Source organism: Fringilla coelebs, assembly GCF_963513975.1.
Source record: "Fringilla coelebs genome assembly, chromosome: Z".
Classification (NCBI taxonomy): Eukaryota; Metazoa; Chordata; class Aves; order Passeriformes; family Fringillidae; genus Fringilla; species Fringilla coelebs.
The window spans coordinates 65,140,246-65,155,296 of NC_140031.1; the positions used below are offsets into that span (position 1 = coordinate 65,140,246).

At 38.5% G+C, this 15,051-nt stretch overlaps 1 protein-coding gene across 1 annotated transcript in view; it reads right to left on the minus strand.

Moving 5' to 3' along the window:
• Positions 1-2,156: 2,156 nt before the first annotated feature.
• The window catches only part of GAK (cyclin G associated kinase), a 68,010-nt gene continuing 55,115 nt past the window's right edge, over positions 2,157-15,051 (minus strand). Inside the window, exons 25-28 of the mRNA XM_084224656.1 lie at positions 12,611-12,823; positions 11,028-11,176; positions 9,803-9,979; positions 2,157-7,670 (exon numbers count right to left, since the gene is read on the minus strand). Coding sequence (XP_084080782.1) covers positions 7,569-7,670; positions 9,803-9,979; positions 11,028-11,176; positions 12,611-12,823 — 641 coding nt within the window. The 3' untranslated portion in view covers positions 2,157-7,568. The remainder of the gene's footprint in view (positions 7,671-9,802; positions 9,980-11,027; positions 11,177-12,610; positions 12,824-15,051) is intronic.

Below are 15,051 nucleotides of genomic sequence, written 5' to 3' on the forward strand. Positions count from 1 at the left end.
CAGTTCCTGTGGTTCATACATCCCTAGAACAGAATCTGGCACCTTATTTGCCTCTATGGTGAGCCACCACTAGGATGTGGACAGAGCAGGCGTGCAGCATGAAAGGGAGAGCTAAGAGCCATCACAGCAGCTAACTGCTGTAGGGCTGGCTTCTACTTCTAGAACAGTTTCCACATGAAGTCTAGTGAACCCATTGCTTTTGAAAGTCCAGAAGACCAGAGAAAGATGAAATCTTGGAACTGTTGGGAAGAGAGAAGTTTTCTTCTTCCTCTAACAGCTTCTAAGAATGCTGTCAGCAGCATTTTTGAACTCCATAATGAGACTGACAGTACTAGGCTAGCAGGGATCAGGAGAGGAACAGACCCAGCAGGAGTACAAAACTCAACCATTATGGAACACTCAGTGCTTCACAGCACACACAGCAACATCCCTGCAATGGCAAACCAAGGCTTGTAATTTAAATCAGCTTCCTGAGCAAGCTGGATGAGCTTACTTCACATTTCCTCTGGCACGTTAGAAGTGTGCTGGACATATTGCATGTGGTCAGGGCTGCACTGAAGATCCCATCTCCTGTGGAGTAGTTTTGCTGTCCTGCTCCTCACCAGAGCCATGCTTAAAGAAACATTGCAGAGCACCAATTAATAAAGGCTGGGTCTGCCAGCACCATTTTACACCAGAAAACTTCACAGCCATTATTTTGTGTGTGTCCAGAGCTTTGACTAGGAGCTGAACAGAACAGCCAGCAGCTTTACGGATTAAAGGAGATGAAGAGTTCCTTGTAAGTTTGTACTAGAAGGGATCCTTCTAGATCAAGTCTTCACCTACTTATGTGCTTCATTTTCCCTTTTTCTATGTTTTTTGCCCAAAAGTCCTTCTCTTATCTCATAAGAGAGGCAGTGCTGAAGGCAGGGCAAATCATATCCTCTCCAACATTACAGTAACCAGGCGAGGTGGCTACAATTGCAGACTTCGAAGGCTTTGATTGCTACAGACTGCTCTGCACACTACAGTACACAAAGTGTTTCTGCTGCCTTCTTTTAATTGCCTTTCAGTGTCTTTTGTGTGCTTTGCTTGATATTGAATTTATGGCCATGCTATCTCTCCACAATACATTCTGCTTACCTGGTGTAATTACTGATGCTTGATAGGTTGACTCTTCAGGATTTCTATTTGCTGTGTTCTCCCAACTCAAGTCTTTCTAAAATCACATCAGAGTAGCCAGAAGCCTTGCATACAGCAAAGAAAGATGCACTTGACTAATATTAGCCTCCTTTGCTGCAGAGGTAAAGGACCAGAAGTAGGTATCAATGCATTTTTCAGCATGTTTGCATTTTAGGAATAAACTGATAAGCAGCAAAAGTGGTAGCATATTTGGTATGTGATACAAGGAGAAAGGTCTTTTAGCATCTTGGCACTGAGTAATCTATCACAAATTCTTGTAAACCCATCGGATTATTCAAAGTAGTAAGCAGAATGAAAAACATTATCCAGTAGCAATGGCCTCTGCCTAAGAGGCCATTGGGTAATGGTAATCCTATGCTTTCGTGCTTTTAACTTCTAAAGAAACTTTCTCAATGTCACCGAGTGGCTTGTTCCCACCTATGAAAGATTCTGCTCACCCATTCTTGTTGCAGAGTATGGAGTCAAGATGCTTCTGGGCACCTCATCAGTATGCTCTCAGCAGAAGCTCACCCTTTGCCATGCCACATTCCCTCAGATTCCTGCCATCTGCAGTTCTTCATTGCCAGATGTGTCCCTACAGGCTGCTCATATTCCTCTCTCCTGCCTCAGTCATGTCCATGTGCTCCTGTTCTCTTCCCTTTGATCACTGCTACACACTTAAGCCAGAGCTTCCCTTGGGCAATGGAAAAGCACTGCAGCAGATCCTGTGCAAGAACCCACTCAACCCAACACAAGCACTTGGAAAATGCAGCTGTCAAACCTCAGGGCACACTGCAGCGACCCTCTCCAGAAGAAGAGACGCTCCTCAAGAGCCACTTAGCTCCTAACAGGTTCAGTCAACCTGAACATAACGAGAACCACTTCTCTAACGTTTCCAGACACTTTCTGGAAGACACAGTGGAAATGCTTCAGGTGTTCGGGCCATTTCTCTCTTTGTAAAGAAGGAAATAGACAAAGTTATTTTGTTTGTTTTAATTGATCACTGGTTAAATTGTAATACATTTCAAAGCAAAATATTCTGTTCAAGGACATTGTACCAAACATTAAATCTACTTTTAAACAAGGCTTAATTTGACTATTTTACCTTATATACATACAGGTATAAGTTTCATTACACTAGTAGCAAAATTACACAGTACATTGCATTTCCTGAAAGATGGCAAAACCAGGAATTGAGTGTCGGTTCTGTCCTTCCACACACTCTAAATCAGAAAAAACCACAGGCATTCAAAGTACAATCACAACTACAGGTAAATACAATAAGGACCTCAGAGCAAGCCAAGACCTTATGAGAGATGACAATCACTTCTAGAAATCTACATTGCAAATATACAGTACATTCCACTAGAGTTTTGGGAGTTCCCACAATGCCTCTTAATCCCCTTTTGGTAATAAAAGCTTCTATGATAACATGTATCCTTCATAAAAAGTACTGAATTAGTATTTTGGAGCATATGTTGGAAGCCTAATGCAGTCTAAGCTGCAGTTCACAATAAGCTTACCCAAACAGAGAGTAAGCAAGCATTGCAAGATTCATCAAGTTCAGAACCAGAGCTCAGCTCCTCGTCATTGAGCTTCTGGGTGTGAGAGCTGCTCTGCACCAGGGACAGGCTCAAGGGCGGGAAATGATACATTCCTTTTACAGCTTTCACAGGTCAATCACCTGCAAGTTCTTGACAGAAAATGTCAACTGAGTCATACAAGATTAATTTGAACTTATTTACAAAGGAGCCGTTACCTTGCAATTATTAGACAATTAAGGACACAGCTAAGGAGCAACAAGGTTTCCACACTTATGCTATTCCTGAAAACACTTGTGTGAGCAGCAGTGAGTGCAGCTGCCAGCAAGTATGCAAACACTGCCACTGCTGGGAAAACTGTAGTCTGGCCTCAGAAAGTGGAATGGTGCACAGAACCCAGCAGCCCCAAAGAACTGATGAGATTTCTCCGCTTTGGTTTGTGCAAAAAATTGACCTTGTGCATGTAGCTTTCACAAACCAACTGTTCCTCTGTGCTTGGCAAGACAAAATGGGAGGAATTGTCCAGAATTACCAAGAACATGGAGGTAAAAGAAGGCATTTTTCATGAGCACTAGTTACCCTCACGAGTACAACACCAATGACTCTGCCACTGTTCCAAGGAAATGTACTTCATCAGCACTTTTGGAGGTTTTCTGCTCTGTACTTGCTGAAGAAGCTACCACTGATTAGCAAAATAGCTGAACTTGACCCAACTAACAATGCTGAGGACCTTTTCCTTCCAGGCTTTATGTCTAACTAACCACGAACACTCTGCTGCTCCTAAGGAACTCTGACAGCACTAGGAAACACCAAAAAGGCATGCCTGAGGTTGAAGACACTAACTGATTTCCTCCAGTTAAAATACACCACTTGTTTCTATTAGGCAGACTCCAGCCACACACTCTCTTAACACCAATTCTTCTTCATACGTCTCTGTTTTGAAAGTTATTTTGCTGGACTCTCCAGATCTAACAGCAATGTAACACAAGTAATTTGTAATTTAAAAAAAAACTAGTGGAAACCTGCCCAAACATTTTTTGAACCTGCTTTATATAAACTTTGGGGAGGGGGAAAAAAAGCTAAGGACTTGGTACTCCAACTTGTTACAGTCAGTCAGCAGTGTTCTAAAAGGGATGGAAAGCAGGCTGCAAGCCAGGTTCTCTCTACCAGTCTACACCTGTTTTTAGCAGAGGTAGGCAGCAATAGGTCAGTGGAGAGAGAATTAGAAAACAGTATTTCAGATGTACTTTAGAGCCCTGGTGTTTTTCTCTACTCTTCCTTTAACCTATCTTGTGCTGTTTTCATTTTTTTCTTGCACTAACCATCTCAGCCTACTTACTTTTGTAAATTGAGCCCCAGTAGGCTGCAAACAATATATGGTATTAGTCAGGTGTTGTTACCAGACAGAGGAACAACCAACACGGGCCAGCAGGCCCCATGACCTGCTGCAAGAGTCAAGGAGGTGCTTCATACAAGAGCCTCAAGTGCCTCATGCAAATCCTTGGAGTACATCCATGCATGCAGAATATCAACCTGCAGGTAACACCTGGTGACATCACCTTCAAGGTTCACAGACAGCAGAAGCAGATATAAAGTTCAGCTTTCAGGTTGTGGCTTCAACATTTCATAACTTAACTGTGCAATGAACAACTAACATGAACAGAAAATAAACATTTTAAGCAAAGAGAGAATCCAGCCAAGTCTCTGATTAATCTTTTTTTTCTAAAGCCTGCTCTAAAAGCTTTTCAGTTTGCAGACACTAAGAATACAACTACAGTGAAATATGTGTGTTAGCATTTGAGTGCACTCCTAGTTCATACAGCAGACAGACAATTAACAACCAAGTACAAATCTAAAGTTTGAAAGGCCCTTAATCCCAGATTGTCTACCATTTTTTATTACTGTTTTAAGATGAATTGATAAAAGTGCTGGACTTTTTCTTCCAAATTACCATCTCCTACTAAAACAACATTAAGACTCAATACACATTTATATGAAATATACTTTAACTTCCCTCCACCCAGGTTCTTGTTGTACTTAACATATAAGCCTTACACTAAGAAACACCTTTGGTGGTCCTCATGCTGCTTTGTGTTGCACAGAAAACAAAACTTCCATTTATTATGTTCATATTCACCACTTGAACTTTTTTTAATTTCCAAGTTACAGTTTGCTTACAGAATCTTAATGAAATCCCCATTGTTTGCACATTCTTGTATGTAACACAGAGAAATGGCACAGTTACAAAAAATAAAACCAAACTCAAAACACCCTGCCCAAAATAGTTTTGTTGTCAAGATTTATCAGTTTACCAAACCAAGCTTCTCCCAGATTCCTAGCAGCAAAATTCAATTATGTAGAAAGGAGAAAGACAGAGAAATCAGCCAGTTCCCCCACAGAACTAGAGCTGACTAAGCCATAAAATAAGCTGAGCGGATCTCTCAACATGACTGAAGTTTTAGTAATTATGTAATGGCTCTTGGAAGAATCCATAGCCAAACTTCTTGAATTTCCATAATTTTTAAAAGAGAGAGCTAATTTCAAGAGATCTTTAGTTCCAGGTAAAATACCTGCACTCACGTTTTCGCTGCTAACTTAAAATCACATCTAAGGTTCTTCTCTGATGTTCCAAGAAAATTTTGCAAGCAAGAGTAGAGAAATTTTAAAAAGCTTAATGTAGACATCATCCAGAAAACTACCAAATATACAAAGCAGAAGATCTTTTCCTCCCAACTTTCATGTTTTAATTTTTTAAACACATATTTCAAGAAAAGAGCAATAAAAATGTATGCCTTAAAATTAAGTTGCCTATATGCAACCCATATGTACTGCATTCAGTTGTGCTGAATGAACATGGGTTTTTAAAGCAGTCCTTCCTTATTCTAAGCAGGCCCCTTAGAAATACTTTATCTCTCACTTGTATATAGCACTAGAAAGTCATTATATATCTGTGTTTGTCTTTTTAAACCTATTCCTAGATAGTATTTGCCCTAGAACTGTAAAAAGGTCTCCCACAAACCTATCCTACCAGCAGAAACCTTTAATTTCCATGGTTGCAGAACACATACACAAAGAATTAATGAAGTATCCAAAGGAAAAAAGATTAACTCTTACTTTAAATCAGACAACAAGTTACATACATTTATAAAGAAATCTACTAAGATTTAAGACTGCTTCAAAACAGTAACTAAAATACAACAGCAGCTATGAATAATATATAACCTTCCTGATTCATAACTGATCCTAGCTTCACCTTAAAAAAAAAAAAAAAGAAAAATCACAGCAGCTAAATATATATGCAAATATACACAAATGAAACCTTTGATCAGAGGTTAATAAGTAACTGTGTTATATCAGAGCTAGAAACTAGACATTGCAAGTGTTCAGCAGCTCTTGGGCTGATGCAGCAGTGGAAAATCTCATCCAATGCACCTTTCAGGTGGCATTAGAATCTCATGTTTCCTGTTCAGATGTTCCTCAGCTGAACAGTTACCTCTGCTAATAATATAGCTTCCTTCTCAGTTAAGCATGCAAAATGTACAAAAAGGCAAGTGATCAAAATATCCCCTTGGATGCCCAACTGTCCAGTTTCAGGAGACTGCTGCTGAAGATTTAATAGCTCAGCACTAATTTTCAACATTTTCAAACTTGATATGAAAATCACATTTTGTTATTACATAGAGTATAACAGTCATTGGTCGTTTGCATCATCCTCCCCAGCACTAGTGAAAAAGTGCCTTCTGAACAGGGATGAGAAAACATGGCAAGTTTTGTTACCAAGCTGTGTCTCTACTCATCTTGCACTAAGCAGTGCCTGGAAATAGGTGAGCAGAAAGACAACAGTATATATATCAAGACACACCATGTTTTCACATGCACTGATGCCATGCGTATCTCAAAAATACACAGGTTCAAACATGCAGCAAAATGTTTGTTAAAGCACTTTAAATGCTCACCAGATGATAATGAGTGATTTAATACTCAAACAAATCAAAGCACAGTAAAAGGTTTGTGCTTACACTTCAAGTTTCAGAGTAAAATTGTTTTTATCAGAGTATTTGAAGTACAATGAAAGGAACGTTCCACTGAATTCAGAAGCAAAAGACACCATTTAAAGAACTAGGACAATAAGCACAGGTCAGACTACTGCAATAAATAAACAAAACAGCAGGAACATGCAGACCTCAGAGTCTAAATTTCTTTTTAGATTCATGATATGTTAAAAAAAAAAAAAAGTAAAAAGAGAAAATAAAATCAAGAACAGCCCTGTCTGACTTTCCCACATGTGCTGTCTTTTTGGCTAAATAAATGTTACTCTATTGTAAGGAACACAGATATTACCAGAAAACATTATTTACAGAATGATTATCAGATTGATTATATAAAATACAGATGAAAATATACACCCTTAGGTTTGAGATAAGCCAAGCAAATTCACTGCTGCTAACTAAAGCACTTTGAAGAAGGCGACAGGCACCAAATATCAAAATTGAATCACAAAACTACTCAAAGTAACAAATAAATTTGGGACGGTAGAGGTACAGCAAAAATCAATTAATTTGGAATGATTTATAACTAATACTAGCCTATCACTTATTACTTAGCTTAAATCAAATTCTATTTTTCTTATATAAAACTGAAGAGAAACTTTTACTCCCAGACTGTGAATTCTTCAGCAGCTTTTTTCTTAATGCATCTATGTAATGATTTGTACTCTACATCTTACAAAATACATCCCCACATTTAAGTGCATAACTAGAAACTGTGCTGAAATTGTGGAAAAGCGCTTCATAAATCTCAGGCGCAATAAAGTCATAACAATGATCAGCTCCAGTTTCTGCAAGCAGTTCTGTGAAAGGTGAAGTTTCAGAAAAGGGACTTTGATCCCTGGTTTTCAAACTCTGACCAGGCATCATTCAATTCCATGAAGATCATTTTGGCATACTGCTCATAGGGTTGTCCTGTGGCCTGGAAACAAAGAGAATGCACCATTAGCATAAAAACATTAGAAATCAGGTCTTTAGAAAAGATTCCATCCCTTTTATATTTGCTGTCTTATTCAAAAGCTAGAGACTGCTCTGTGAATATAATTTTGTGGACAGAGAACTCTCTCCAACCTTATACAAAGCTTGCCACGAGTATTTTTTAAACAAATCCAAATCCTTGGTTTCCTTACGTTACTTTCAGTACAATTCAGAAGTAATTTAAATTTAGCTAAAAACAAATTTCAAAGCTGTTCTTTTCATAAATACTTTCAGTTACTACTACTTACTAAACAAATTAAGTCATTTTTGGAATTGCTTCCTGAAAGATCTTGCAGTAGTCTATAAGGATAAAATCTGAGTCCTCTTTAAGACAACTTCTTTTGAATGAAATTCCCTGGAGAAAAATCTGTTGCTAGTTGTGAATGATGCTAAGACTCAGCATGACTGGCATAGCACTTCCTGTATGTTTGCTTCCATACTCAAAGATAGTACTCCTGATTCCCTGCCTGTTTCACAGCTGCCCTAACTCTGGGCCAACACAATCCAGCCCTTGTGGTTAATAAGCATCCACTCCCAAAAGATGGTTCTGTCCAATAAAAAAGGGAAGCCCCAGAGCCCCTCCAGTATCCTTCCCCTTCTCCTGCACCTGCAGTGCTTTATCGACGCATAATAGGTAAGTGGCAAAATAAAAAACCAAGGAAGAGAAATATGCCTTAAACAGAGCTGAGTTCTGACACTGATGCATTACGGGTCTTACAGAAAACACCTTAAAAACCACCACAAAGGTGGAAGACGTCACATACCCAAGGACTCTGAAGGAGAGGGGGAACTAAAAAACCAAAAAATGTCATGTTTGTTATGGACACAAGACAACATAGGATTTAGACTACTGTTCACTAAACCATCAGTGAATGCAAACCTGAAAATTCAAACCAGATATATCCAATACTTCTCTTTCTATCTAGTGCAAGAGCTCAAGAAGCTACCTTGATAAATTGGCATGCATTAAGTATTTTTAAAAAGACTGCAATGTGTGGGAATCCACAAAATCAGAGGGTTTTGGGAAAGCTGCAAAAGGCAGGCCTCAGAGACAACAGAACTGTGATTAGAGCTAAGCAGTAGCCATGAGATAGGGCAGCAGAAAAATTATCTAAAAAGTAGAAAGGTAAGGACAAATAGAACAATGGTCTGTGTATTAACACTTCGCTAGAATAACTCCCTAAGCCGCAGAAAAGTATATCTACCAAGATATTAGGAAGTTCTAAGCTTAATAATGGAGCTCTGTGCACTGTGTTTTAAGGCTTACAAGCAGGTATTGTATTCAAAATAAACAAGCATTGTTTTAACCAAAGGTACGTGTACTTATAGTGGTTGGATGGAACTACTGTCAGTATGCTTCTGCTTTGTGTGACTGGTCAAAAAACTTATAAAGTAAGTTGTAACATTAAGTTCTTGGTCTGCTGCCAGGGTGTGAGCTGCTGGCATCTTCCCATTGTCACAGCCACGTAATGAGACTGATGCTGGAAAACAAAACAGCTCAAGGCAGGTTCCACAGCAGTCCCATCCCATCTGTGATTTGTACATAGCTCCCCAGACGGCAATACAATGTAATATTCATTACGTATTTTTCATCTGATAACTTGTTTATTCTAGTAAGTTTTTTTTTTGTAAAAATGGTTTAGTAAATGAGGTTCAGCAGGTTTTACCTACCAGTTTTGCTGTGGCAGCCTCTGAGTCTCCATACTGGTTCTAAAAGACTTGAAGTACCAGCTCATAAAAATGAAACAGATTCCACTAATCAGCATTAAATCTGCCATCTGCCATCTGTCAGTCAGAACCCAGCATCACTGACTCTGGTGCTCAGTACAACCCTCACGGGATCTTTCATTTGTTAACCCTCCTTCTCTGTTGAATTCTGTGCTTTATCACAACAACAAGAATAATCCTGTACTACCTCAATGCAGTAGGACACCACATTCAGAAGACAACAGAAATACAGTGAAGAACATCTAGGGCACTGACTGAGAAGCAAAGCATTTGCCAGTAACCAGTATGGTATGGTAAAAGCAGCTTGTATTCCTCCGATAATAAAGGAGATCAGAGGAAAACACTCACCTTATCAGGATGAACCACAAGCACTGCTTTCCTGTAGTACCTCTTTACTTGTTCAGGAGTTACTAGATCTGCCATGCTGACTGGTTTCCACTTATTCTCTCCTTCCCAAAGCACTGTATGCAGAGTGGATATTAATGCTCTGATATTTCTCTCCTTTCCTTCAATCCATTCAAGAATCTGGGAAAATCATAATATATAGAGATGAATGCAGCACTGTAAGCATTCTCAGACTCTAGAAACATAATCTTCATTTTCTGCAAGACTATATGATCACAACGCAAGTGCAGTTGTCCTACTGCACTCACTCCCCAAATTCAACTACCTTATCAACTCAAAAATTATATTTTGCATCTACCACTAGAGAATAGCTCATTGTTACTAGTTTATTGCAGAAATTCAGTCATTGCAAGAGAAATGACAGGAGTAATTAAAAATGTGTTACAATTAGATATTATATTAATCTTGTCCCTGTCAGGGCACACACACAAATTATTACTTTATTTGTACAAAAGTGTAAATGTATTTTAAAACTCCTATTGTATGAGCTTTGTACAAAAGATAATGTCTAGTAATAATTCATGTTTACTTAAGCAACCTGCAGAGGTGCACAGACTAAAGTGCTCTTTGAGATATGCCGAAAATCAGAGTAATGTTGCTCAGACTTTAATAGCAATATTCATAACATACAGTGTTTTCATTGAACCCTTACTATCACCAGTGAGAATGGTAACTAAGTATCTGGACTTATGTCCATTTGTGGTGATTTCTGTTAAAAGGTGCACTCTCTTTTTAGGAAGGACACTTTGTGAAAACTAATTTCAGCATTCCTTTAAAGTTCATTAACAAACTTTTCTGAAGCACCATAAAGACTAAAAAACTGGAAATGGAATAATATGTGAAGCTATCAGTGACTAACAGGTCAAAAAATCTGAGTAACAAGGAACACATCCCAAAGTAGTTATATATCCTGTCTCCAGAATTGCACCTTCTAGTAATTTCTTAGGACAGCAGCTGCAGTTGTTAACCAGAAAAGGAAAGTACATGATCACCCTGAAGACAGCTATTCCTTTTTAAAGCGTATTTATGTGTTATCAGCTACATACATCTTTTCTAAACCATGATCCTTTAGTTTCTCTGTTGGTCATTGTATCTTTCTGCTCTGTAATCAGCAGTCCTAAGCATAAGATCAGATTTTCACTTGAATCAAAATCACTGTTAAACAAACCTTGAGTTTCAAGGGGTCCATATCTTTAGACATCTCTTGTTTTCTCATCTCAGCAATTGTCTTTGGTCCCTTTTTATCAGATTTTGCCGAAAATCCTTGATTAGATAAGAGATCCTCAAAGTCATTTTCTGAAACTTTTGGCTTTTGACCTATGAGAAAAGAAAAAACATTAAATGAAAAGTTTCACTGAAGAATACATTAACAGGGGAAATATATTGCCCTTAGATAAACCTGAATGGCATTCATTACTGCCATGATAAATATCCTTCAATGACACCAAAAAGCCATAAAGGCAAAAAGGATAAAAATAAAAAGGATCTTTAACAAACTTTCAGTCCAGCTGAGCAGATAACCTAGCATGCTAACCTCTGACTAAATACTTGCATGTCCTCTTTTTCAAAAAAATGGAGTAGATTTGAGGGAGCACACTCAAATCTATCCACACTCAATCTATCCACAATTTTGGAAATGGCTCCATTTTTCCACTGTAAGTTAGTTTCAAATGCTATGCAGCAGTTTTTCAAATAACCATATATTCAATAGCATCATTGAAAGCATTGAAAGTCAACACCTAAGCATGTTGAAACTTATCCAGAATAATGAATGGATAAAATACCAACATGAATATTCATTACAAAACCAACTAATTTCAGAGAACTGCAGAATAACTGAACTCTGAAGAGGCCTCTGGATATTGTCTAGTCCAATCCCCACTCAGAGCAGGGATAGCTAGGTACATTTGTTAGGTCCTTGTCCAGCTGAGATCTATCTGTTTTTAAGGGAGAGGAATTACAACAACCTGTTTCAGCATTTCATCATGTCAATTGATTTTTTTGCCTTCTTCTACAGACTTTCCAGTGCCGCAACCTATACTCACTGCCTCTGCATCCTGACACCTTTCTCCAGATATGGACCAACAGAATAATTCCAACTTAAAGAAGTACCTGCTGTTCACTTATGTCAGTTTAAGGGAAGCATAATCCTAATACCAACATGCCAGAAAATAAAATTTTCCAAGAAAGTTCATACAGAAGAGGCCAAGCCTAACCCTGTAACTTCAGGTTTGCCTGTTCAGGTGGAACATTTTAAAGGACTGTATGATTCCACCAGGTCCTGTCCCCATGTCTCTTTGAAACACAGGAATTTTCAGTAATTTTAACCTCAGTCTTTTTCAAGACAAGCTACTCTTCTTCAGCTAGGAAAAAGAGTGTATGCCTTTATCTTTGTATCACAAACAGACTAACATGAAGCAACATTATTAACCATCTCTCCCCATACAGATCAAATTTACCTTTCTAAACTCACTGATACAAAACCAGTTCCCATGTGAGTGAGTAAGTATAGCCTTGAGACTTTATGCCCAAAACTTGTGAATACCTGTGCTAACATCAGTTTGTCTGTTATGCACTGGGATAGCTTTGGAAAGGCAGGATACCAGATTTGGCAAGTGTTTTTCTGTTTTCTACTGGACACAACTTAAATGTAAATAAAAATATGAAGGTAGAAGAGCTTCTGCAGGTAACAGCACACCCAACTGAATTTCATACGGGACATTATAAATAATACACATTCAAAAAACTTACCAAAGCTTGGGGCTCTGACTCCTCTTTCTTCTCGTCCCCCAATAACACTGAAGTTTACTGTGTAGTTGGGCTTAGCTGCTGTGCTGGACTTAGTTTGGGACTGCCATGAAGTACTTTGTGGTTTGGAGGATTTCTGCCACTGATTTCCTAGCTTCTGAGATGGAGCAGTCTTCTGACTAAATGCACTACCCAAGAGTCCACCAGTGGATGAACCTAACAAAAAAAAAAACTTATTTTTTCAGTTTAACAGTTGCCTGTTTAATACAAGTAAGACAGTTTGGTCTAGACATATAACCACATAGCTCACAGTGTAACAGGAAAGCATAGGTAAAATGAAATTAAGAGTCTCATTAAGAAGTAACTTGGATAGCAGGAGCTGGAAGCTTTACTGAAAGTCTTCTCTTACAACTCAAGGTTTCAAATGTCAGTTTTAGCAAAAACATGCCCCCTTATCTGAAGGATCAGGCACATGTCAGGCAAGGAGATACTATGGCTGTGACAGTAGCTCTGCCTCCAACTTCTGCTAATATGCAGTGCCTAATAAATAACTAATTCCAAAAAATGGTAACAGACTGAGAAGATTTTCAAACGAATGCTTTCAAAGTCTCTAGTGGTTCCTTGCACTACTGTATAAGGAAGATGAGAACATTATTCTGTAGCAGCATCCACAGGGAATATACTGCACATGAGTAAGAAAAGCACTGCAGCCTGCAGGAGATACTGTAATCACCCTCCTGTGGCACAGGCCAAGCCAAGCAATGCAAACTTGATTTGCTCTTTCAAAAATGGCTCCTCACACTTCAGCTCTCCTGATGCCTCCCTTTTGAAGTGGCTGTTCATACCTCTAGCTTGCACAAGAGGATGTCTCCCCATGGCCATGTATAAGATACCGTATTATATCTAGACATATCACACCTGATAAAACCCAGTAATGCAATACAACACCCAGTAAAATCGAGGAATGCACTGCTTTTTCATGAAATCATTTAACTGCAGTCAACTCAGTTTCAGCCATTGACAACTCGTGAAATTTACAGAAAAAAAAAAAATTGTTACTAATCAGAGCAAATAACCCTGCATACTGAAAAATTATCACTTTCACCTATTCTTTCAAAGCATTCTACATTCATTATTGCAGTTTTCAAGGCTAACAAATTCTTCCTGTAGGACAAGTCAGTGCCTCACTGTTCTCAAAAACTTTTCAACACCACATTCCTACTTTCTGATAGAAGATCATTCCTAAAGAAGAGTGTGATAACACCAACCAGCACAGAACAGTATTGGTATCCTACCAGTATGCTAATATACCATTATTCACTACTTTTGGCTGCTGTTTCTTTTGAGTTTATATAGCATTCATATTTAAGCAGCTTGCACTCTCATAAATTTTCTTCCAGAACAGTGTCTTGTATGTGGAAGCCAAAACACTTCTTTGAAAAATACAACAGTGTGTGGTATTCCAGTTGTATTCCAAAACTGAATTCCAGTTCTTGTGATGCCTTGAAAATTCATTTCAAGCCTGGGAATGTTAACTAGGACAGTTACATCTGGCTACTTCTTAATGCAGTAATTTTTCCTATTGAAAGCTAACTGAAAGAGTAATTAATCAACCCAAGTCCTGCAAAAATTAGTTTGATTTCTTCCATCTGATTCAGTGGGGGCTATACCTATATCTTCAAGTCAAGAATAACTTGACTTTTTTTACTGCCATACTATCTGTGCATTTAAAAACCTGTGTTAACCTGAATTATTAAACTAGGAAATTTTTGAACTTTTTTTACTGCAAAGCAGCCTCATTGGTACTGCTTCAGCACCAGAATTTTGCAGTGCTTATGTCCAAGCAGCATCAAGAAGACAAACACTGCATGGTACCTAGTGTTTCTACGAAAATTCCACACAATTCAATACACAGTGCTAACTGCCAAGGCAACAGGGTAATACCTCCACCAGCTCCAAGCTAAGGGAAAAGCAGGTTTGCTCAATTCAGCAACACTAGGCTGTCCTGAATCATTCCATGTACTCTCTGCAGCTGGTCACATTTGTTATGGAAGGGTAGGTTCTGAAATGCAAGGACTTCAGCTCTTTTGTGAGTGTTACAGGACTAAATTCCCAAGTTTCAGGCCAATAAAACACCTTGGAACATGAGTTACTCTGCAATGTATCTAATCTTCCAGAACTCCTTGTGCCCTTCACTGCAAACTGGCAGATATTCATAATGCTTTTGGTACTGGTGTGCAAAGTATGGGCCTTGATTTGTGCTTATCTTACAAACATGGCAGACGTAAGTAACAGAGCTATGAAAGTCTATTGAATTCAAAGGAAAGTTCTGAATTAACTGTTACTTTGTAACTTAAAAACATTAACTAATTCAATCCTGCTTTCATTTTAAATCCTTCAAGAACAGTATTAATCAATGCTAGGTAAGAAACCTCATGCTCAGT